Source organism: Crocodylus siamensis, chromosome 15, assembly GCF_052110815.1.
Source record: "Crocodylus siamensis isolate JL-2025a chromosome 15, ASM5211081v1, whole genome shotgun sequence".
Classification (NCBI taxonomy): domain Eukaryota; kingdom Metazoa; phylum Chordata; order Crocodylia; family Crocodylidae; genus Crocodylus; species Crocodylus siamensis.
Genome location: NC_143409.1, coordinates 1,797,103 through 1,821,296, shown reverse-complemented (window position 1 = coordinate 1,821,296; position 24,194 = coordinate 1,797,103). Strand labels below are relative to the sequence as shown.

The 24,194-nt window shown below is 51.7% G+C and overlaps 1 protein-coding gene across 2 annotated transcripts in view; it reads left to right on the top strand.

Annotated features, from left to right (window-relative positions):
- ADAMTS7 (ADAM metallopeptidase with thrombospondin type 1 motif 7) overlaps positions 1 to 24,194 on the top strand; it is a 161,489-nt gene that overhangs the window by 33,496 nt on the left and 103,799 nt on the right. For both annotated transcript variants that reach the window (XM_090029355.1, XM_090029354.1), the window contains exons 9-13: positions 3,040 to 3,184; positions 5,216 to 5,308; positions 6,626 to 6,771; positions 21,616 to 21,785; positions 22,157 to 22,290. In XM_090029355.1, coding sequence (XP_089885481.1) covers positions 3,040 to 3,184; positions 5,216 to 5,308; positions 6,626 to 6,771; positions 21,616 to 21,785; positions 22,157 to 22,290 — 688 coding nt within the window. The remainder of the gene's footprint in view (positions 1 to 3,039; positions 3,185 to 5,215; positions 5,309 to 6,625; positions 6,772 to 21,615; positions 21,786 to 22,156; positions 22,291 to 24,194) is intronic.

Here is a 24,194-nt window from a genome sequence, read left to right as displayed (position 1 = left end):
TTACGACTGGTCTCCGACATGCACGAGTATCCTCACCAGCTCCACAGCTGGACTTCCTTAATTTGCTTTAAACAAGGAGAACATAAACACTGATGCCTTGGACTGACGGGAACACCGCAGGATACGACTTCTTCCACATACTCACATCTGTGATATACTTGATGTGCCATGAGCCGGAGGGTTTATCTCCATCACTGAGCCCCTTCTGCTGCAGCTGTGCTGGGATAGCCATGGCAAAGCCCCTAGTGAAGATCACTGAGAAGCAGGGCAGGAAGGGAGCTCCAGAGGTCACATCTATCCCACCCCCTGCCTGACACAGGCTCAGCTCTGTCCAAACCATCCCAGACACATCCATCATCTTCTAAACTCTATGTAAGACTGCTGTCAACCCTGACACCACCTAGACATCACACTCAAACCTGCCACAGGGAAAGCAGAGGGACCACAGCAACCTACAGCCTGCTTCTGTAAAAGGTTGTGCTCAAGAGATCCCAGGTGGAGGGCCACAAACCTGCTACAGAGGAAGCTTGTGAGATCCTACAATGTTCCTTTCATCCTTAGGAAAATTTGCTTTCTAACCACACAGGTTCCTGCAGGTGAGCAGGAAGAGCAAACTCCGATGCTGCCAGTGGTGTGGTACTTGCTCAATATTGTTGCTCTGCGTCCAGGAAAGATGAAAGACCACGGCTGTAGCTGAAATGATTCTGCAGCTCTTGACACCAGCCCTTGCTCTGGTCAGAGCGGGGATAAGAAGGAGCCTGCGAGCTTTTACCTCTTCACTGACTTAGAGCAGCCAGCACACTGCAATGACTCTTCTCAGAAACCTTCCCGTGAAAGAGGCCAGAAGCGATACCGCTCAGTGACTGGGATGGGGCTGGGTTTCCTGAGTTAAGGACTCTTCTTTGTCATGTCTCCAGTCTAGCCTTTCTATACGGTCAGCTCCCAATATCCTGCACAGGCCACTGGTTCTGGCGTTGGTGTTGCCAGATCTTGTGGGGTGTGTTGCAGTGCTACAGGGCATCTCAGGAGAAGATCCATGGTTTGCTTCTCCTAACAAACACATTGTTCGGCTGCATAGAGGCCCCTTGATTTCATGAGTTAAGGAATCAATTTGCACCTTATAAACTGACCGAAGTGTGTGTGTGCGCGTGCATGTGTGTGTGTGTGTAAGCTTGAGTTTTTCTGAGCTGAAGTCCTCTTCATCAGATGCTGTGAAAGGACGTGTGAGAGCTTTCAAATAAGGTGTGACCGACTGCTTCAGCAGCATTGAGGGCAAAGACATAATGCAACCAGGTTAAAACGTGTCTCCTCTGAAGAGGAATCAAGTCAAGAGCCCTGTCCTTCAATACGTTCTTGCAGGGAAAAAATTTACAGGGCAGACTGAGGGCATCAATTCTTATCGTTTCATAGTTAGTTCTGTCTCCTGATAAAGTCTAAAGGAGCAGGTCTGGTGAACAGAGTAGAGGGGACAAGTGTGGGGCCCTTCTAGGCATAAGGATGGGGCCTGAGGTTCAGATGCTCTCCTTGATTTATCCCGCTGTGATAGAAAACCTGACCAACTCTCACCGGGACATCTAGTTTGATAACAGACTTTTTCCCTCGGGCAAGTGAAGACAGCATGAGACACTGTCACTCTCCCCTGGGGTCTTGCTCAGCTCAGCATAGGGATGATGTGCCTGGGTGCCGGCTGGAGATCTCATCCAGTTAGACTGGCTGAGACCCACACATGAGCCAGTTTTACTCCTCAAGTCGATGTTTCATGGCAGAGATGATTCAGCTGGGAATGGGAAAAACTCCTTGGCTGTGTTTCAGATGATGGTGTCTCGTGCCCCGGAATGGCTATAGAGGTGCAATATTCTCATATATGGCACAGGGAGAAAGGGAACCAGGTGAAGATACTAGCAGGGGTAGGTCTTATCTAACTGGGCAGTATATTACAGGACGTGCACTGGGGGTAAACTGTAAGTGCTGGTAAACCTTGCAAACCCCTAGCTCAGTCTTCTACTCCATGAAGCCTGGAGGTTTATTTGGAGCTCGTCCAAGTGCCTTGGGCCTTATTCCAGTTTGGCATAAGTGACTCTAACTTCACGGATTAAATTGAGTCATATACACACCCCAGGTCTGGGGAGTCTGCAGATGTGACCTGGGAAAGACTGTGGGTGGTGGTGCCCTCTGGAGACCTTGCAACCCAACATTTTGGGTCCTCCTTGGATCTCCCATGCCAATGGCAACATTTGGGAACTGCCTTTGCCAGTGGGAAATGAGGGCACATTCAAAACCATAGGACTGAGCTCGAGCTGGGCTCCAAAATGAGAGCTGATTTGGGGAAAGAAGGGAAATGGCCTGCTATTTTTCTTTCCTTCAAGTCAGGCAGCCCACCCCTCACATTATGTGTTGCTCTAGAGCAGGGGTGGGCAAAATATGGCCCAGGGGCCAGATCCGGCCAGCCAAGCCATTCTATCCAGCCCGTGGGGCCCCTAAAAATTTTTGAAAATTAACATTTATTTGCTCCTAGCTCCCTGTCAAAGATGGCAGGAGCCAGGGGCAGTAGGGCCCAGAGGAAACTGGTGGCAGGACCCAGAAGCAAGGCCTGCCCAGTCCTACTCCCACAACTAGAAACCCCTGCCTAGCAGAGGCTTCTGGCCTGGGCCCGTGGGGCTGTTCCTGCTTCCCTGTGCCGGAGAGGGAAATGCCGCCCTCACTAGTTTGCCAAAACTCAGTAAGCAGCCCTCCGCCTGAAATAATTGCCCTCCCCTGCTCTGGAGCGTGCTCGGGCAGCACCTGATGATTTGTGAGCTGAGAACATCAGATGTTGAAGGCAGGTGTGTAAAATGTGAAGAGCCCTGAAGAACGGTCACTGCTAGAAATGTTTGCAAACAATGATTGCACCAGTCCCTGATGGGCTTGTAGAAGGATACGAGGCGCTTCCTCCTCTAAAACCTCTTCCAGCATTATAGAAGAGGCTCTTTTACCTGCTTGCTTCTTGCCCTCTGTTGATGCACATCTGTTTGATTCTGACATGCCTGTTTCCTTTTGCAGTCGGGGCTGGGGTCTGTGTCTGGATGACCCACCAGCCAAGGATGTGGTTGACTTCCCCTTAGTCCCCCCTGGAGTCCTCTACGACGTTAGCCATCAGTGCAGGCTGCAGTACGGACAATATTCCACCTTCTGTGATGACATGGATGTAAGCAGGGGCTGGGTCTTCCTGGGCTGCTGTTGTAAATCTGTGCACAGAGACCCCCACCCAGATGATGGAGGGACAGGTCCTTCCAGATAAACTATTGTTGTTCAAAATGTTGTGGTTCATAATTTCATAGTTTTTAGGGTCGGAAGGGACCTGAGCAGATCATCAAGTCGGACCCCCTACCGTGGCAGAAAGGAGTACTGGGGTCAAATGACCCCGGCAAGGTGATTGTCTAGCCGTGTCTTAAAGCCCCCCAGGGTAGGAGCCTGCACCACTTCTCTTGGAAGTTGGTTCCAGATCCTAGCCGCCCTGACCGTGAAGTCGTGCCTCCCGATATCTAACCTAAACCTACCCTCTGCCAGCTTGTGACCGTTATCCCTGGTCACTCCTGGCGGTGCTCGGGGGAACAGGGACTCCCCCAGTGCCTGCTGGTCCCCCCTGACTAGTTTGTAACAGGCCACGAGATTCCCCTCAGCCTTCTCTTGTGGAGGCTGAACAGGTTCAGGTCCCGTCGCCTCTCCTCGTAGGGACTGCCCTGCTGCCCTCAATCATGCGAGTGGCCTCCTCTGGACCCTCTCCATGCTGTCCACATCCCTCCTGCAGTGCGGCGCCCAGAACTGGATGCAGTCCTCCAGCTGCGGCCTGACCAGTGCCGCACAGAGGGGGAGGATCACCTCCCTGGCCCTGCTCGAGATGCATCTGTGGATGCAGGACAAGGTGCGGTTGGCCTTCCTGACCGCGTCCCCACACTGCCGGCCCATGTTCATCTTGGCATCAATGATGACTCCAAAATCCTTTTCTTCCTCTGTACTGATGAGAAGGGAGTTCCCCAGCCTGTAGGTATGGTGCTGGTTCTGCAGCACCTTGCACTTGTCAGTGTTGAATCCCATCCTGTTCTCATCCGCCCACCCCTGTAACCTGTCTAGGTCTGATTGCAGCCTATTCCTCCCATCTAGCGTGCCCACATCCCCCCACATCTTAGTGTCATCAGCAGATTTGAACAAGGTGCTTTTTACCCCCTCGTCCAAGTCACTGATGAAGATGTTGAACAGTGCGGGCCCGAGGACTGAGGCCTGGGGGACCCCACTGCCTACTTCCCTCCAGGTCGAATGTGACCCATCCACCCCCACTCTCTGGGAGCGGCCCTCCCGCCAGTTGGCGACACGTCTGATTGTGTGGGTGTCGACACCACAGCCCCCAGTTTCTTGATGAGAACAGGGTGAGAGACAGTGTCAAAGGCCTTCCGAAAATCTAGAAAGTCTATATCCACTGCTCCCCGTGCATCTAAGGATTTGGTGACCTGGTCGTAGAGGCCACCAGGTTGGTCTGACAGGACCTGCCACTGATGAACCCGCGTTGGTTGCCCGTAAGCATGACCTCTCCCCCGGCCCCTCAGGGACATGCGCCAGGATAATTCTCTCAAAAAGCTTCCCCAGGATCGAGGTAAAACTAACTGGCCTTTAGTTCCCCGGTCCTCCTTCCTCCCCTTTTTGAAGGTGGGAACCACATTGGCCCTTTTCCACTCCTCTGGCCCCACACCAGAGCACCACGAGTGCTCGTACAGCCATGCCGGGGTCCCGCAATGACCGCAGCTAATTCCCTTCAGCACTCGGGGGTGGAGATCGTCCAGACCCGCTGATTTAAAGACATCCAGTCCCTCCAGAAGTTCCCTGACTAGATCCTCCCTGACCCTTGGCTGGTTGTCTTGGCTGAATCAGAAGGGAGGTTTGTGTGTGGAGCCTTCAGCTCCCCGGAGCAGCACACAGAGCCAAACTGATGGCAGATTCTCCTGGAAGTTCAAGCCCGGGGTCACTGCAGCCATGGCAAAGGGGAAAGGGGAAGCCAAGGTCCAAACTGGAAGAGGAAAGGGCAACAGGGAAGGGGCAGGGGTTGCAGACCAAACAGCCACTGAGGTCAGGTCTTTGCTGATCCGTGAGGTCCGAGGAAGTGGGCTGTTTCAAACTGGGCTGATGGGAGCTGGGAGCGTGAAGCTGTCGTTAACCCCTCCCCATGTCCGCTTGCTTTCTGCAGAGCGTCTGCAACACACTCTGGTGCACGGTGGGCAACACGTGCCACTCGAAGCTGGACGCGGCTGTGGACGGCACCAAGTGTGGGGAGAACAAGGTAACTCCAGGCAATCACCTGGCTCACGCTCCAGCTGGGAGGACCTCAGGGGCAATGGGCTGTCGGGCACAGAGCCAGCAGCGGGGCGGCGAGTCACAGAATAGGTGTTAGCAGCTGCAGAGTGGACATGTCCAGTCGGCTTAATCTGAGAATGGCTTATACGTCCTGTACTGGAGATAATTAAACCAGCCTGTGCTTATTGCCCCACAGGGGTCTGTTGTGTTGCTCCTGCCTGCCCTGCTCTGCTAGGGTGGAAGGACATGTACATACAGGTGTGCCATCTTTCTGTGCACACGGGTCAGCGCAGCCAGGAAAAGGGAGAAGAGATGCAGGGGGTTGTGCTCCTGGCTTTAAAGGGGAATAGGAAAAGCCTGCGTGTCCCAGCCACGCATGAGTGGGAATGCTGACTGCAGGCAGCCCAAACCCTGGCAAAGCCCCCATTGCCTCAGACCAATGAGATAGATGAGACCTAAATGCATAAAGCAGCAGCTCATTAAGATGCATAAGAGCCAGAGCCTGTTCTGCTCTCAGATGGGTTTTTCTGGCAGCTGTTGCCCTCCTGGGCCAAGTCCCAAGGAGAGGAAAAGGCCTGATGGAGGCTCTTGTTCCACCTGTTGAGATGCCAGGGCAGCAGCAAAGCAAACAAGGAGCTTTAGGAGCAGCCTGGCCTCGTCTCCTGGTGTTTGCAGCCCTGCGAAGGCAAAGGAGCAGGGAGCCACGATCCTTCATAGGCTACTGCCAGCACCCCCAGGGCTGCTCTGAGCTGCACGTTGAGTCTGGAACAGCGGCCCCAGGTAGCATTAAACAGCATAAAGATCTTGTGAGCGCATCTTCCCCTCCCCCTCCTGGTCCAGGCTTTGCTGATTTTGAAGGGCTCCAGAGGATTTGCCTGTAACGTCTGCCATCTCACCCATTCTCCTTAGTTAAGCTACATTGGAGCTTTCCTGTAGAAACCAAAGGCAAAGCTAATGTCTTGGGCGTGAAATGCAAACTGTCCAGATGCTGCCCAGAGGTCCAGGGCACCAGGGAGCTTTGTTCCTGCCAGCAAATCCTAAACTAAGCATGTATCCCCACTCTTATTTTCCCTGTGAGCTATGGGAGCACAGCTGGGGTCAGAAGACCTCTCCCCTGGGATACACCAAGCTGCCCAGCTCACAACTGGGTGCAAACACAGCTATGAATCCTCAGCGAGTATCTGTATTTCAAAGACAGGTTGCCCTCTGAGAGGTTTCTCACTCCAGGCTCCCAGTGTGTCCAGGGAGCACCTTGTACAGCTGCTAACCCTTCACTGTGCTCACTCTGTGTGTTGCTTCGCAGTGGTGCTTCAATGGGGAGTGCGTGCCAGTGGGCTTCCGTCCCGACGCCATCGACGGCAGCTGGGGAGCCTGGAGTTCCTGGGCGAGCTGCTCACGGACGTGTGGCACTGGCGTGCAAAACGCGGAGCGCCAGTGCAGCAACCCCACGTAAGTGAGCACTCTCGCTGTGGCCGGATGGAGTCAGAGTCCCCATGGGGCTGTTCCCAGCTCACCGTGCAGGGCCGAACACCTCCTGCTCCTTCACGTGCACAAGCTGCCTGGATCTTGGCTTAGCAATGCATTATGCATTGCACAAACAGCCAAGAGGTGATCCATGGGTCATGAGGGCATTTCCATGGGCTCTTATTTTGTCACCGTGTTAAGCAGCTTTCCTGCGTGGCAATACAGGCAGTTCATGGGATGGGTTTATTTCCCACTGCTGCAGTAAAAGGCTGGTGGATTGAGGTTTTGATGTGTGTTTTGTATACAAGTCTATCCGATAAGCCCAGGCAGAAAGCATGAGAGAAGTGGTTCAGAGATGACGGGAAGACCCTTGTGAAGTTACCCACATGCCGTGGCCTTTGTTAATGCCCACAAGAAAAAAAAGCAGAATATTCCTTTAAGCAAAAATCACCTGGAAAATGTCTGGTGCTGTTTGCTGCCCATTGTCTGCTCCCAGCAGTTTATGCACAGTTTTTACTGTGTGTGCTCCAGCCAGAGGATTTCCTGCTCTCAGGCTTTATCGTGGCAGCAGCCAAAGGTGACATAAGGAAGGTAACTCTGCCATGAAAACCACTGGAGAACAGGCTGTGGCATAGCGCTGCGCTGTCCCCCACTCAGGCTGATGCTTCTGCTCCCCATGTGCCTCTTCCCCTGCAAGACTGTTGTAGTGTAGGAGAAGCAAGAACTTCCCAGGTCCCCGGGCATGTAGGGAAAGCCCTGGGTCCCAAAGTGAGGAGCAGGGGTTGCATATGATCCAGGCTCTGAAGGATATGAGGTCATGCCATGCCACCAGTTTGCAAGTGGAACTTGCCGTGATAGTCCTCAGAGGAGCAATTCTTGCCAGGCAGTGGCACACAAGACAGAGAGGTTTTCACTATCCACCCACCAGAAAAAGGGCCAAGGTCAGCAGTTAGACCCGATGGCCAGGAAACCAGGGACCTCCCTCACAGCCCCTTGCAGTGAGACTTTGCACAAGGGTCTGTCCTGCCAGAAGTGCTTTCACGGGCTTTTCCAGATGGCAGAGCTGATGGCAGATCTGTGCTGTCAGCGTCCTGGCAGGGAGGGTCCCTGGGGACCCTGGCCTACCCACATCATCTCCAAAGAGCAAGGCGAAGCAGCCTGAGCCCCCATGGTGCTGTGCCTGGACGCACCATCTCTGTTGCACCCAGAAAAGTGCACTGCCTTCTTTCTAGGAGCTGGCATGGAAAGCAGGAGCGAAAAGGCAGGACCTGCTTCATGGTGCTTTCCCAGACATGGCAAACCTGCCCTCGCCATGTAGACCTCACATGACTCCATAGCACTCCCTTGCTCAGTGTTGTGACTGACTGCATGTGCAAGAGGTCATGAGAAAGCCAGTGGTGGGTCTAAAACACAATCAGCAATTTTATGGACCTCAATTAATTTGGGGGAATGGGAGGGGGGTTGGAATCCAGTCTTTCCCAACTTCAGAATGCAACCGGAGTCTGTTTCCCTGCTAAACTCTCCAATTAAGTCCAGTATTTTATCCTGTACCAGTGAACGAGGTGCAAAACAAACGCACACGACCTTGCTCCCAGGCCTAGAGCAAGGTGTGAGTTTGGCACGTGTTCTGCAGCAGAAGTGCAGGGTGGTTCGCAGAGAGCTTTACACACGGGCACTGGCTCATGGAGAGCAGCCATGGCAGAGCTCTCCCAAGGGGACTCTTGCTTTCAGCTCCTGGGAGTTGAATAGCCCTTGGCTTTGCTCCTTAATGAAGTGAGGAAAGATTGCATAGGTGTCATGTTTCCTTCTTTTGGTGCTTCCATAATGCTAAAAAATATATACATTTCCCTGCATAGCGTATTTTCCACATAAAGGGATGGATTGGAGGAGATGTCACTTTCTAATGGTCATGTGGAAGGGTATCAAACAATATCGCACGGCCATCCTTACCTGGCAAACTGTGATGGACCAGGGAACAGCTGCGGATGGTTTGGTGGAGTCCAGGCATTGGAAAAAAAGACGTAATTGCTTTTGATGGGGGGAGGGGAGTTCTACTTAATAAAAAGCCTTGGAGAAATTCTTTTTTATTTTCCTTTTGGACACATTTTCCCATGGTCCCCTAGAAAACAAGGCAGAACTTAGACCTTCAGGACAGGATGGAAATTGTTTCCATCCTTTACAAACCACTGGCACAGAGGCCCTGATCGAAAATCCCCCAAAATCAACAAGAAGGTTCCTGTCGAGCCCCCAGGGCCTTGGCTCATCTCCCTAATGAAACGTCCTTCGTCTATGCAAATAGTTTATCAGCTCTAGACGTCGTCCTAGCTGGTCTGTGATCCGGTCCTGAAATTCGTGCTCACACAAGTGGCCCCCCCCAAAACCATTTCCTGTGTCTCTGTTATGTCTTTGTTCATGTGAATAGGGGTGAGACCAGCTGTTGTGGGAACCAGAGCTGGAGGGCGCGAGAATGGTCACTTGTGAACATTTTGGGAAGGTGGTCCTGGACCCCCAGCTCAGCCAGGCCTTGACCTCTCACGTCAGACCACTGTCAGACCAGCTCGTTAGGGCTCATTCCTCCAGAGCGAGAGCAGGGCTTGCATGGCCCAAGTGGTGGCGAGAGCTGGTTGGAAGATTTCTGTTATTCATAAAAATCTGTTCTTCGTGGAAAACACAGGCAGTGTTTGGGTGTCCCTCCTTGCCTAGCCAGCAGGTTGAAATGCATCTGACAGCCCTTCTGGGAACTGTATGCATAACATGAATCCTGTTGTCACCCATCCAGACACAGTCTAATGAGACCACTCATGCCACGAGTATCAGACCCCCAATTTGACTTATACGAGAACTAGCACGCACAGCAAATGAGGGGATAGTAGCCTGTTTTTTGCTGGGCACTGAATGATTATAAAATAGTGCTTCTCCAGGGAGTATATATTCAGTTCAGGTAGCTGAGAGGTGAAAATGAATGTCCTTATTTTATCCCCTGGAGGGGTCTAGGAAGCACTTCTTGCTAGTGTCTTGTGGGTGTTGTGTCTAACCGTGGTGTGTGATTTGCACTGTGCATGTTACACACCAGACCACGTGCCCAGCTGTGAGATCACTTTAAAATCACAGACAATGAGGGTTGGGGGAAGCTCAGGGGGTCACGTCTAGTCCAACCCCCTGCTCCAAGCAGGACCAGCCCCAACTACATCATCCCAGCCAAGGCTTTGTCTACCCAGGTCTTAAACACCTCCAAGGACGGAGGCTGCACCACCTCTCTGGGTTACCTATTCCAGTAGTTCACCACCCTCCCAGTGAGAAAAATTCCCTAATATCCAACCTCAACTTCCCTTGCTGCAACTCAAGGACAGGAGCATGGGAACAGAGAAGCCTCTGAGATGACTAAGTCCCATGTCCTGCAGACCCAGACAGCCACGCCACATCACACGATCCCTTTCACACCCTGATTAGCCTCCATTTGCTAATAGTTCTTGTTGCTTCTCCCCTGATCGGGACCCAGGACCTTCCTGCTGTGACAACTGGAACATTTGCTTTTAATTTCCAGCCTAAATCAACTCACAGCCGGTTTATACTCATTTGCTTTTGTGCTGCCATTGGTCCTTATTTTCCGCAGCTCCTTCCCATGCCCGATGCTTAACTACTGGGATGTGTTTGTAGACAGAAATCAGATACCTTCTCACCATTTATTTTTCTAAGCTAGACACACCAAGCTTTTTTAGCATCTTCTACTACAGGCTTCCCCTTCCCATGAGCATCCTAATTGGCCTTTTCTGTACGTACTCCAGTTTGAATCACCTCTCTTGAAACTGAGTGACTAATACCATGTAGTATTCCAGAGATGGTCATGAAAATGCCCTGTATAATGTCATTAATCCTTCCTTAACTCTTCTGGAAATACTTTTCCTGGAACATTTTTGGATCACATTAACTTTTTTCATGGCCACACCAAAGTGAAGGATCATAGTTGTCCTGCTATCAATTAAGACACCTATATCTTTCCCCTCCTCTATCATTTTAAGGAGCAGCGATCTCAAGTGAAGAAGCAATGGGCTCCAATTGTAGCAAGGGAATTTTAAGTTGGATATTAGGAAAAACTTTCATTAAGAGGGTGGTGAAGCACTGGAACAGGTTACTCAGAGAGGTTGTGAACTCTCCATCCTTAGAGATTTTTAAGACCCGGCTGGACAGAGCCTTGGCTGGGATGATGTAGTTGGGGCTGGTCCTGCTTGGAGCAGGGGTTTGGACTAGATGTGCCCTCCTGAGGTCCCTTCCAGCCCTCATTTTCCATGTTTCATTTCTAACTAATGAACACCCACTTTAGAGCAGCGATTCTTGTTATTAGTCCCTAAATACATGATCATGCACTTGGTATAATTGGATTTCTTCCCATTGGTATTACCCCAGCCTTCAGGGTCATTTAGTTGTTCCTCTCCAATGCTATGACCCTTCTCTGCATTGATAGTGCCTGCAAATGTGTGTCATCCTCAAATTTCATCTTCTTGTGCAGAGGCCTTGAAGGAAAACATTAAATACAATTAGCTTCAAGATAGTAACTCCATTAGTAACCTCCCTCCAGCCTTTCAACACCACCATTTCCATTTCTTTTTTAAAGAATGGAAATCAGACGTAACTTCACACCAGGGTGAAAACGAGCCCTCAAAGGCTGTATCGGCAGAGGTAACTTCCAACCACTGTAACAGGGAACAGCAGCCCAGGAGTTTGTACCCTGTGTTATGTGGAACTCTTACCAGTGTGTACTCCTATAGCGACTCAAGTGAGCTAAATCACGAAAGCTTTAACAAGGTTAAATTCGCAATGGTTTCCTAGACTTTTAGCTCAGTAGAAGCCCACAGGCATCAAATGTACATCATAGCAACTTATATTGCTGTCTTTCCACACAGGCATAATTGTGACATCTATCCACATCCTAGGGTAATGTGAATTACGGTGAACTCGAGGTTATACACAGCTCTATGTAGGTCTCAGCTAGTAAAATGTGTTGTTGTGCCTTATCGCTTCATAATGTTGCAGGGCAAGTCCCATCTAGCTGTTGTCTTACACTTGTTCTAGCAATTGTTGGCCAACCATCAGTAGGAAATTGTACCAAGGCAAACCACAGAAGTATGGAAGTGATGGAGACTTCCATAGATTCATAGATGTTAGGGTCGGAAGGGACCTCAATAGATCATCAAGTCCGACCCCCTGCCCTGGGCAGGAAAGAGCGCTGGGTTCAGATGACCCCAGCCAGATGCCCATCCAACCTTCTCTTGAAGACCCCAGGGTAGGGGAGAGCACCACCTCCCTTGGGAGCCCATTCCAGATCTTGGCCACTCTAACTGTGAAGAAGTTCCTGCTAATGTCCAGTCTACATCTGCTCTCTGCTAGCTTATGGCCATTATTTCTTATGACCCCCAGGGATGCCTTGGTGAGTAGAGTCTCACCAATTCCCTTCTGTGCCCCCATGATGAATTTATAGGCAGCCACAAAGTTGCCTCTCAACCTTTTCTTGTGGAGACTGAAGAGGTCCAGGTGCCCTAGCCTCTCCTCATAGGATTTCATAGATTTCATAGACATTAGGCCTGCAAGACCGTAACCATACGAGTGGCCCTTCTCTGGACCCTCTCCAAGTTATTCACATCCCTCTTGAAGTGTGGCACCCCAAACTGGACACAGTACTCCAGCTGCAGCCTGACCAGTGCCTGATAGAGGGGAAGTATCACCTCCGTGGTTCTGTTTGTCAGGCATCTGCTAATGCACGATAAAGTGCAATTAGCTTTGCCGATGACTTCATCACACTGACGACTCATGTTCATCTTGGAGTCCACTAGGACTTCAAGATCCCTTTCTGCTTCTGTGCTACCGAGCAGGTCATTTCCTAGGCAGTAGGTGTGCTGGACATTTTTTGTCCCTAGGTGCACTGACACTTTGCATTTCTCCTTGTTAAATCACATCCTTGTTAATTCACAAAACGCCTCGACGCAGGAGGAGGGGTGGATGTCGTATACTTGGACTTCAGGAAGGCCTTTGACACGGTATCCCACCCCATACTGGTGAACAAGTTAAGGGGCTGTGACTTGGATGACTGCACAGTCCGGTGGGTGGAGAATTGGCTGGAGGGTCGCACCCAGAGAGTTGTGGTGGATGGGTCGGTTTCGACCTGGAAGAGTGTGGGCAGTGGGGTCCCGCAGGGCTCGGTGCTTGGACCGATACTCTTTAATGTCTTCATCAGCGACTTGGACGAGGGGGTGAAATGTACTCTGTCCAAGTTTGCAGATGACACTAAGCTATGGGGCGAAGTGGACACGCCGGAGGGCAGGGAACAGCTGCAAGCAGACCTGGACAGGTTAGACAAGTGGGCAGAAAACAACAGAATGCAGTTCAACAAGGAGAAATGCAAAGTGCTGCATCTAGGGAGGAAAAATGTCCAGCACACCTACAGCCTAGGAAATGACCTGCTGGGTGGCACGGAAGGTGGAAAGGGATCTTGGAGTCCTAGTGGACTCCAAGATGAACATGAGTCGGCAGTGTGACGAAACCATCAGAAAAGCCAATGGCACTTTATCGTGCATCAGCAGATGCATGACAAATAAGGTCCAAGGAAGTGATACTTCCCCTCTATCGGGCGCTGGTCAGACCGCAGCTGGAGGACTGCGTGCAATTCTGGGCGCCGCACTTCACGAAAGGATGCGGATAACCTGGAGAGGGTCCAGAGAAGGGCCACTCGTATGGTTAAGGGCCTGCAGGCCAAGCCCTATGAGGAGAGACTAGAGAAACTGGACCTTTTCAGCCTCCGCAAGAGAAGGTTGAGAGGCGACCTGGTGGCTGCCTATAAGTTCGTCAGGGGGGCACAGAAGGGAATTGGTGAGTATTTATTCACCAAGGCGCCCCCGGGGGTTACAAGAAATAATGGCCACAAGCTAGAAGAGAGCAGATTTAGATTGGATATTAGGAGGAACTTCTTCACAGTTCGAGTGGCCGAGGTCTGGAACGGGCTCCCAAGGGAGGTGGTGCTCTCCCCTACCCTGGGGGTATTCAAGCGAAGGTTAGATGTGTATCTAGCTGGGGTAATGTAGGCCCAGCACTCTTTCCTGCTTATGCAGGGGGTCGGACTCGATGATCTATTGAGGTCCCTTCTGACCCTAGCATCTATGAATCTATGAATCTATGAATCCTATTGTTTTCTGTCCATTTGTCCAACCTGTCCAGGTCTGCCTGTAGTTGTTCCCTGCCCTCCAGTGTGTCCACTTCTCCCTACAGTTTTGTATCATCTGCAGACTTGGACAGAGTACACTTCACTCCTTCGTCCAAATCACTGATGAAGACATTGAAGAGTATCGGTCCAAGGACCAAGCCCTGTGGGACCCCACTGCCCACTCTCTTCCTGGTCAACACCGACCCGTCCACCACCACTCTCTGGGTACGACCCTCTAGCCAATTTGCCACCCACCGGACTGTGTAATCATCCAAGTCACTGCCTCTTAGCTTGTTCACCAGTATGGAGTGGGATACTGTATCGAAGGCCTTCCTGAAGTCTAAGTAAATGATATCTACCCCTACTCCTGTGTCCAGGTGTTTCGTAACCTGGTCATAGAAAGAGACTGGATTAGTCAGGCATGATCTACCTGCTATGAACCCGTGCTGGTGTCCCCTCAGCATAATTTTTCCTGCTGGGCTCTCACATATATGAGCCTTAATTTCATAGATTTCATGGATTTCACAGATGTTCGGGCTGGAAGGGACCTCGGGAGATCATCGAGTCCAGCTCCCCACCCAAAGGGCAGGAAGTCAGCTGGGGTCACAGGATCCCAGCAACATAAGCACCCAATTTGCCCTTAAAGGTGTTCAATGTAGGTGCTTGAACCACCTCCGATGGAAGGCTGTTCCAGACCTCGGTGGCTCGGACAGTAAAGAAATTCTTCCTTATGTCCAGCTTGAAACTGTCTTGTAGTAGTTTATGACCGTTCGACCTCGCCATCCCTTGGGGTGCTCTGGTGAGCAGACATTCCCCCAGATCCTGGTGGTCACCCCTGATAAACTTATAGGTGGCCATCAGATCACCCCTGAGCCTGCGCTTTTCCAGGCTAAAGACCCCCATGGCTCTCAGCCTGTCATCGTAAGATCTGTTTTCCTGACCTCTGATCATGCGCGTGGCTCTCCTCTGGACCCTGTCAAGCTTCTCCACATCCTTTTTGAATTGTGGGGCCCAAAACTGGACACAGTACTCCAGCTGCGGCCTCACCAAGGCCGAGTACAAGGGGAGAATGACGTCCCGGGATTTGCCTGAGAAGCATCTATGGATACAAGCCGGTGTTTTGGTCGCTTTACTAGCCGCAGCATCACATTGAAGGCTCACATTCATCTTGTGGTCAGTGATGACCCCCAAGTCTCTTTCTTCCATAGTGCTAGCCAGCGTAGCACTGCCGAGCCTATAAGGATGTTGCAGGTTTTTCCTCCCAAGGTGGAGGACCTTGCATTTTTCGGTGTCAAACACCATCAGGTTCTCGTCCACCCATTTGCTGAGCCTGTCCAGGTCACCTGCCTATCTTCTGGTGTGGATGCTTTGCCTCAAAGTTTGGTGTCATCGGCGAACTTGGCCAGTCCACTCCTGACTCCAGTGTCCACATCATTAATGAAGATGTTGAACAATATGGGTCCAAGGACAGAGCCTTGGGGGACCCCACTGGTCACAGGACACCATGATGAGTGATCTTAATAATCTTAATAATTAATAATCTTAATAATAAGATTATTATTATCTCAATAATCTTTTCAAAGACTTTGCCAAGGATGGAGGTGAGACTGACTGGTCTGTAGTTGCCTGGATCCTCCTTCCTCCCTTTCTTGAAAATAGGGACCACATTGGCCTTTTTCCAGTCCTCTGGGACCTGTCCCGTGAGCCACGAGTGCTCAGATATTCTTGGCAGTGGCTGTGCAATGACATCAGTACCCCCGGATGGGGCTCGTCCGGGCCTGCTGACTTAAACACATCCAGTCCTTCCAAGTGACTCTGCAACATCTCAGGGTCAACGCTTGGTAGTCTGGCACCCAGCTGTTGCCTCTCTACAGTGTGAGACTTGTCTTGTCCCTCGTTTAGGAAGACTGAGGCAAAGAACTCATTGAGGAGTTCAGCCTTGTCCCCCCTGTCTGTCACCAATTGCTTTTGCCCATTCAGTAGTGGTCCTACTGATTTTCCATGATGGTGGGAAAATCATGGAGACAAATGAAGGTCTTATTATAACCAACTGTTGTAGAGGAAAAAGTACTCTGGCTGGTGGAAATCTCTCTTGCTACAAACACTGTGTACATAATAGTCACACGCACCATTAAGTGTAGCTGTGAAGAAATGTGTTTATAGGAAAAATGGGACGTTGACTCTTCTGCTGTGAGAAATGGCTGCGCAGGAGAACAAAAGGAGTGTGCTTAATTAAACAGCTCCTGTAACGAAGTGTGATTGTGGAGGGAGTAACCATTGCCCTGTGTGCCTCGGTCGCCTGTCACAGGACGTTAGGCTCAAGGAGGCGAAGCTGTGGATGCTATTTGCACAAAACGTGGAGCAGGAGGGGCTCAGCCACAGCAGTTTTGCCATGGATGTGAATTGGAGAAGGGAAAGGCCCAGGGCTAGAGACCTGTCCTTGGGAAAGCTGAACCTTTCAGCCTGGTCCTGGTCTGGGCCACGGTTTGATCTCCCCTGGAGCCATGCCAGCGAGAGCTTTGCTATGAGCAGGGAGCTGCTCCATAGTTATTCCTGCATGATGACAGAACAGGATCCAGGCCCGTGTCTTTTATGCATAAGTGGGTTTAAAAGAAGAAGAAACCTCTGTTAAAATGCTCTCATTCGGGCCCGTTTCAGGTACACTTATGGTCAGTTATGTCCGCTATTAGCCAAAGCACTCTCACCAGTCCTTAACTGCAAGGATGATATAGCAGATGGCTCAGTGCAATATAACTGCCTGTGTTATCTTGTAAAGAATATTGTCAGCCACTGAAAGCAATGAGGAAGAGCCTCTCTGTGGATGTAGGTGAGGAGAGGGTCCCCAACAGATAATGATTCTGGAGTGAAATCTCAGAGAGGAGAAAGGCTTCAGACTTCAAGGCTTATCATTGATGCTTCACTTTAATAACTGTTTTTAAAGTATCGTAAGCCAAGCCACAAAAGTGGTCATGTTGGCAACACTGACACAGTGCTGTCAAGATGCAAGGAGTTCAGTAGTAACCCTGATTTTTCTTAAGTTTTTGAAAGCCTCATCAAGAACGTATAGAAGTGGTTTGCTACGGTCTGAGAACAGGAAAGGAAAGCTGGTTAGGGACAACCACAGAGCGGATGAGGGAGTTTGCATCCTCTAAGGAAAGGGAAATGTAAAAGGTACAACCAGGCAGAATCCTTGATGACAGTCCGTTAGACGTTGCAGCTTCTATCACTTCTATTTGTAAATTTATTTTTTTAAATAAAGATTTCTTAGTGCCCCCTTAATTCCAATATCCATTGCCACATATTCCCCCAAAACCTAATTAGATTCAAATCGTCTGCTTCTGACCCTTTTTAGAGGCTGACATGCCCCTTTGTCATTTTGTCATTCCGAAAAAATAGCATCTGGAAAATAAAATACCATAGGGCTTTGTTTAAAACACATTGCTATTGTCACATGATTCAAGTGATGTGCCAGGAACAGGACAGACCCAGCATCCAAGCCCAGGACCAGCTGCACCTGCGGGAGTCTTCATGGACCATGCTGGCATTTGAGTGGGGACTGTCATCCTGAACAGGATGCAGTTCAACAAGGACAAGTGCAGGGTGCTGCACCTGGGGAGGGGGAACCAGCATTATGGTTATAGGGTAGGGGCTGCCCCTCTTGGCAGCTCAGGCAGAGAGGGATCTTGGAGTCAGGATTGACTCCGGGATGAATGTGAGTTGCCAATGCGACGAAGCAACAGGCAGAGCCAACTGCACCCTGTCCTGCATCAACAGGGGCATCACTAACAGGTCCAGAGAGGTCTTGCTCCCCCTCATGCGGCACTGGTCAGGCCGCAGCTGGAGTACTGGGTCCAGTTCTGGGCGCTGCACTTCAAGAGGGATGTGGAGACCCTGGAGAGGGTCCAGAGGAGGCCACTCGCATGGTCGGGGGCCTCCATGGCCAGCCCTATGAGGAGAGGCTGAGGGACCTGAATCTCTTCAGTCTCTGCAAGAGGAGACTGAGGGGGGATCTTGTGGCTGCCTACAGCCTTATCAGGGGCCACCAGCAGGGACTCGGGGACAGTCTGTTCACCCGGCCCCCTTGGAGTCACCAGGAACAGTGGCCACAAGCTGAGGGAGGAGAGGTTTAGGTTGGATATTAGGAAGAACTACTTCACTGTCAGGGTGGCCAGAGCCTGGAACAGGCTCCCCAGAGAGGTGGTGCTTTCGCCTTCCCTGGGGATCTTCAAGAGGAGACTGGATAGGCACCTGGCTGGGGTCTTATGAGCCCTCCCACCCCCAGCGCTCCTTCCTGCCCTTGGCAGGGGTCGGACTCCATGATCTGTCCAGGTCCCTCCCGACTCAGTGATTCTGTGACTCTGTGATCCTTCCTCACTGCCCTCAGTGGCAGTGTGGCACCTAGAGACTCCTCTCTGACACATGTGGAGCACAGGTTGGGTAGCTCACGTGGGCTCGGTCCCCAGCTCTGCAAGTTTGCTTTGTAGACTGACAGATCAGAAGTCTTAGCTGCCCCCGGGTATGAGACTGCAGACCCCGCTGGATCCGGGGAAGGGGCACAGAGTTCCAACCAGGCATTATGGCCCAGGTGGAAAGTGCTTGCCTGGGGCAGGCAGGGGACAAGTCTGCTCTTCCCTGCACAGCTAGTTGGGCTAGCAGGCACTTGCTGTCCCATCACCTGCTCATCAAAGCAAGAAGCCCACGAGCAGACAAGAAGGAGCCTGGGCTACAGCCCTACCACTGCCTCACAGGCCCCCTGCAATGGGGCAGCAATCAGCAGGGGTGCAGAGCACACAGCTCCCATGCATACAATGGCTGGGGAGGAGATCCTGGGGCAGTGCAGCTCCCCCAGGCTTCGCAGGAGAACCAAGGGTAGGGCTAGGATTCAGAGTGACCTAGACAATTGGAAGATTGGGCCAAAAAGAAATCTTACAAGGTTCAACAAGGAGAAGTGCAAAGTCCCGCACTTAGGAGGGAACAATCTCATGCACCGGTGCAGGCTGGGGCCAACTGGCTGGCAGCAGCCCTGCAGAAAAGGACCTGGGGGTGACAGGGGACAAGAAGCTGAACAGGAGCCAGCAGCGTGCCCTTGGTGCTGAGAAGGCTAACAGCATCCTGGGCTGCATCGGTAGGAGTGTTGCCGGCAGATCGAGGGCAGTGATTTTTCCCCTCTATTCTGTACTGGTGATGACACATCTGGAGTCCTGTGTCCAGCTGTGGGCCCCCCCACTGCAGAAAGGATGTGGACAAATTGGAGAGAGTCCAGTGGAAATGGTTGTGGGGCTGGACGACATGACTTGTTAGGAGAGGCTGCGGGAACTGGGGATAACGGTGGACAAGAAGCTGAACAGGAGCCAGCAGTGTGCCGTGGTTGCCAAGAAGGCGAATGGCATCCTGGGCTGCATTGGTAGGAGTGTTGCCAGCAGATTGAGGGAGGTAATTATTCCAATTTATTATGCATTGGTGATGCCACATGTGGAGTGCTGTGTCCAGCTGTGGGTCCCCACTACAGAAGGGATGTGGACACATTGGAGAGAGTCCAGCTGGGGGGCTGGGGGACAGGGCTGGTGAGGAGAGGCTGAGGGAAGTGGGTTGATTCAGTCTGCAGAAGAGGAGACCGAGGGGGATTTAAAAGCAGCCTTCACCTCCCTGCAGGAGGTTGCAAAGAGGATGGAGCTGGACTGGTCTCAGTGGGGGCAGATGACAGGACAAGGAGCAATGGGCTCAAGCTGCAGCAAGGGAAGTTGAGGTTGGATATTAGGTAAAACTCTCACTAGGAGAGTGGTGAAGCACTGGAATAGGCTCCCCAATGGTTGTAGACTCTCCATCCTTGGAGGTTTTAAAGACCCGGGTAGACAAAGGCTTGGCTGGGATGATGTAGTTGGGGCTGGTCCTGCTTGGAGCAGGGGGTTGGACTGGATGTGGCCTCCTGAGGTCCCTTCCAGCCATTGTTGTCTGTGATTGTATGATCCGGGCACCACTACCTCTGGGGTCGTGTTTACAGCAGGGCCCGGCTGTGAACACTGCAGCTCTAAGCCTCAAGTTGGGTTGTGGCTAGCTCTTGGGGCAATGGAAAACACAACCATCCCCTTTCATGTGTCCTAGCCCAGACTGCCCATCAGAGCTGCATGTTTGCTCCTCGCGCTTGCTCTTCTACAGCAAAGCCCAAGAAAGCAGTGACCTTCCACGGGCACTCCTCCAGTGCCAGGACCCAAAGCCCTGCCATGCTGCAGCAGCGTGTGACAGCAGCGTAGGAAAATGGCTGTCCCACAACCAGCTGGCACTGGGATGACAAGTCTTCTCTGAAGTATCACAGGCAGTGCCCAGGCTCAGCCAGAAAGGGCCGTGGCACTCGCACCTGCAGCTGGGACGCAGCCATGCACCTCAGCCTGTCATCTCGCAGTCCGTGCAGATCGGCTCATCGGGGAATTTGCTTCTGAAGGCTGCTATTGTTGCAGACCAGGGTGGGGAAGAAGAAAGAGCCCTGCACTAACTTGTGGCTTTGCTATTTTTTAATTGGTGCCGCTCATTTCTGCCTAGAAGCCAGCATTCAGTGGGCTGATTTGTGAACAGAATCTGCTGAAAGATGAGCAAAGGATTTATTCCCCATGATCAAAGGTCCCTCCAAGAGGCCAGACAATGCTTCCTCTTTTTGGGGGGATGATGTCATCTCTCAACCCGAGAGCTGGGGCTTTCAGCACAGTAATGCAGCCCGACAGCCTTCCCTTGGCCAGAGCCAACCTTGATCTGCAGTGTTAATAGCCAGCCAAAGGTCAAGTTTTAATCCCAATAGGCCCCTGAGCCAGGGTAGTGATTACCTCATCAGCAAGGTAATTTATCTAGAAATGAATGATGTATCCAGGTATGGTCATCTTGCAGAGACCTTGTTTCCTGGCTTTGCATTTAAGCTGAAATATTGGCTTTTTTTTCATGGGCTTATTATTACTGGAGAACCCGCTCTATAGTTACTGACCCCAATGCAAAAGTCTGTGCACCCCAGCAAGGCTCAGACCCGGAATAAATAAATGTCTTTAGAAAGGGATGTGGTTACAAGTACAGCGTTGTTAGCGCCTGCCTGCCACAGCACAAAGAGCCTTCTCCCACAGTGCTTCTTCTTGGGGTCTGTTAGCTGCAGGAAGATGTGTCCTCTGCTCTCCTGCTTCTTGGTCTGTTGGAAGCAAGCAAATCACATTTACTGACACAAGCAAGAGGCTGGAACCAAAGCCCAGACCCCAGTCTGCCAGGATGTAGAAACTCAAATCCAGCCTTGTCTCCTCTCCAAAATAGCTAGCTCCAAACAGCCTCCCTTCCCCCCTGCCCTTGTCCCAAGGGCATGTTCAGGTCTGCATCTGTCCCTCCAAAACATCCCTCATGGATCCGAGCGCTGGGTGGGCTCCATGCTCTCTGCTGTGCTGGGGAAACCCTATTCCTTCCAGGGAGGTTATTCCGGATTTACAGTGATGCAATAGGAATGAATAGCAGGTGGGGCAAACTATGTGGATCTTAGTGCCCCACAAAGGGCTCCGTTAAAAGATGAGGTCTCATCTTCGCCCCTTATACTCTGTGAAATGGTAGCAAATTCCATCCTCATGCGCTGCATCCCCTCATTTACCGTTGTCTCTCCCCCCGTGGGATCTCAGGCCAAAGTACGGTGGGAAATACTGTCTCGGTGAGAGGAAGCGGTTTCGTATCTGTAACATCAAGCCGTGCCCCACCGACAAACCGTCTTTCCGTCAGCTCCAGTGCAGCCAGTTTGACCCCATGCTCTACAAGGGGAAGCTGCACAAGTGGACACCCGTGCTCCACAACGGTAAGTCAACCTTACATTTGCTGAGCCTTTTTTTTTTAAATTAGTAGTAGTAGTAGTATTACTTCCAGAGCCAGAGGGCTCTTTTAAGTGGATTTTTTTATTAATGAACTGTTTTCATTATTCCTGGTCAGAGTCTATGCTCGGTGCCAGGTAGGGTTAGCTTTCAGTGCCATCACAATTCAGGTATCTTTAGAAGTATTTTAAACAGAGATCAACAGCCATGACTGTAGGTTTAACTGAGATGTTCAAGGAAGCATAGGAAGCCCTGAGAGATCGAGTCCTGCCTCTGTGGGGGGGAAAGAGGAGGTGGACACAAGGGTGCAGATACTATTGGCCTGTTGGGTTTGCTCAGCATCTGCTTGGACCCCCAGTGAATCTGTGCGAGTTGCACTGCCGCCCGGAAGACGACTACTTTGCGGAAAAGCTCCGCGATGCCGTCGTTGATGGGACTCCGTGCTATGACGGGAACGGCAGCCGGGACATCTGCATCAATGGTATTTGCAAGGTACGTTTGGGATTCAGGGAATGTGACTTTGGGACCCTGCAGAGATGTGCCGCACTATTAGGTGTAGAGAAGCCTGTAGCTTCTCCTCCGGGTGAGTCTTTGAGGACAAGAGTTGTTGAGGGATAGATAGGAACCTAGCTCAGCAAAGTCCCTGCATCAGAGATCTCCTAAATAAAGGTGAAGCCAGAGCTGGGGGTGCTTGGCAGTGCTCTCTGGTCCATGTTCTTGAGCATGAAGGGAGAGTGGAGACTCTGCCTGCTCAAAACACACGTTGTAATGATGAACATCATCACTGCTTTCATGTGCACAAATGACACTTCCCATCCTTGATTCCCATCCAGCACACGGGGTTGCAGGGAATATTTCAGCACATTTCAGCACGGGAAGTTGAGGTTAGATATTGGGAAAAACTCTCTCATGAGGAGAGAGCGCTCGTGGTGCTCTGGTGAGGTACCGGAGGACTGGAAGAGGGCCAACGTAGTCCCCATCTTCAAAAAAGGCAGGAAGGAGGACTCGGGAAACTATAGGCCGGTTAGTCTTACCTCGATCCTAGGCAAGGTGTTTGAGAAAATTATGCTGGCACACATCCAGGAGGGGCCGGCAGGGGACTGCATGCTTAGGGGCAACCAACACGGGTTCATCAGTGGCAGGTCCTGTCAGACCAACCTGGTGGCCTTTTGTGATCAGATCACCAGATCATTAGACGCAGGGGTAGCAGTGGACATTGTCTTCCTGGACTTCCGGAAGGCTTTCGACACTGTCTCTCACCCCGTTCTCATTAAGAAACTGGGGGCTGTGGTGTCGACACCCACACAGTCAACTGGGTCGCCAACTGGCTGGAGAGTGGTGGTGGATGGGAGGGATGTGGGCAGGGGGGTCCCCCAGGGCTCGGTCCTCGGGCCCGCACTGTTCAACATCTTCATCAGTGACTTGGACGAGGGGGGTAAAAAGCACCCTGTTCAAATTTGCTGATGACAGTAAGATGTGGGGGGACATGGGCACACTAGAAGGATGCAACAGGCTACAATCAGACCTAGACAGGTTACAGGGGTGGGCGGACGAGAATAGGATGGGATTCAACACAGACAAGTGCAAGGTGCTGCACCTGGGGAGGAACAACCGACACCATACCTACAGGTTAGGGAACTCCCCTCTTGTCAGCACGGAGGCGGAAAGGGATCTGGGGGTCATCATTGACTCCAAGATGAACGTGGGCCGGCAGTGTGGGGACGCGGTCAGGAAGGCCGACCGCACCTTGTCCTGCATCCACAGATGCATCTCGAGCAGGTCCAGGGAGGTGATCCTCCCCCTCTATGCGGCACTGGTCAGGCCGCAGCTGGAGTATTGCGTCCAGTTCTGGGCACCGCACTTCAGGAGGGATGTGGACAGCATGTAGAGGGTCCAGAGGAGGCCACTCGCATGATCAGGGGGCAGCAGGGCAGGCCCTACGAGGAGAGGCGACGGGACCTGAACCTGTTCAGCCTCCACAAGAGAAGGCTGAGGGGGATCTTGTGGCCTGTTAAAAACTAGTCAGGGGGACCAGCAGGCACTGGGGGAGTCCCTGTTCCCCCGAGCACCGCCAGGAGTGACCAGGAGTAGCGGTCACAAGCTGGCAGAGGGCAGGTTTAGGTTAGATATCAGGAGGCGCGACTTCACGGTCAGGGCGGCTAGGAGCTGGAACCAGCTTCCAAGAGAAGTGGTGCTGGCCCCTACCCTGGGGGTGTTTAAGAGGAGGTTAGATGAACATCTTGCTGGGGTCGTTTGACCCCAGCAGTCTTTCCTGCCATGGCAGGGGGTCGGACTAGATGTCCTGGTCAGGTCCGTTCCGACCCTACAAACTATGAAACTATGAGGAGGGTGGTGAAGCACTGGAACAGGTCACCCAGAGAGGTGGTGGAGTCTCC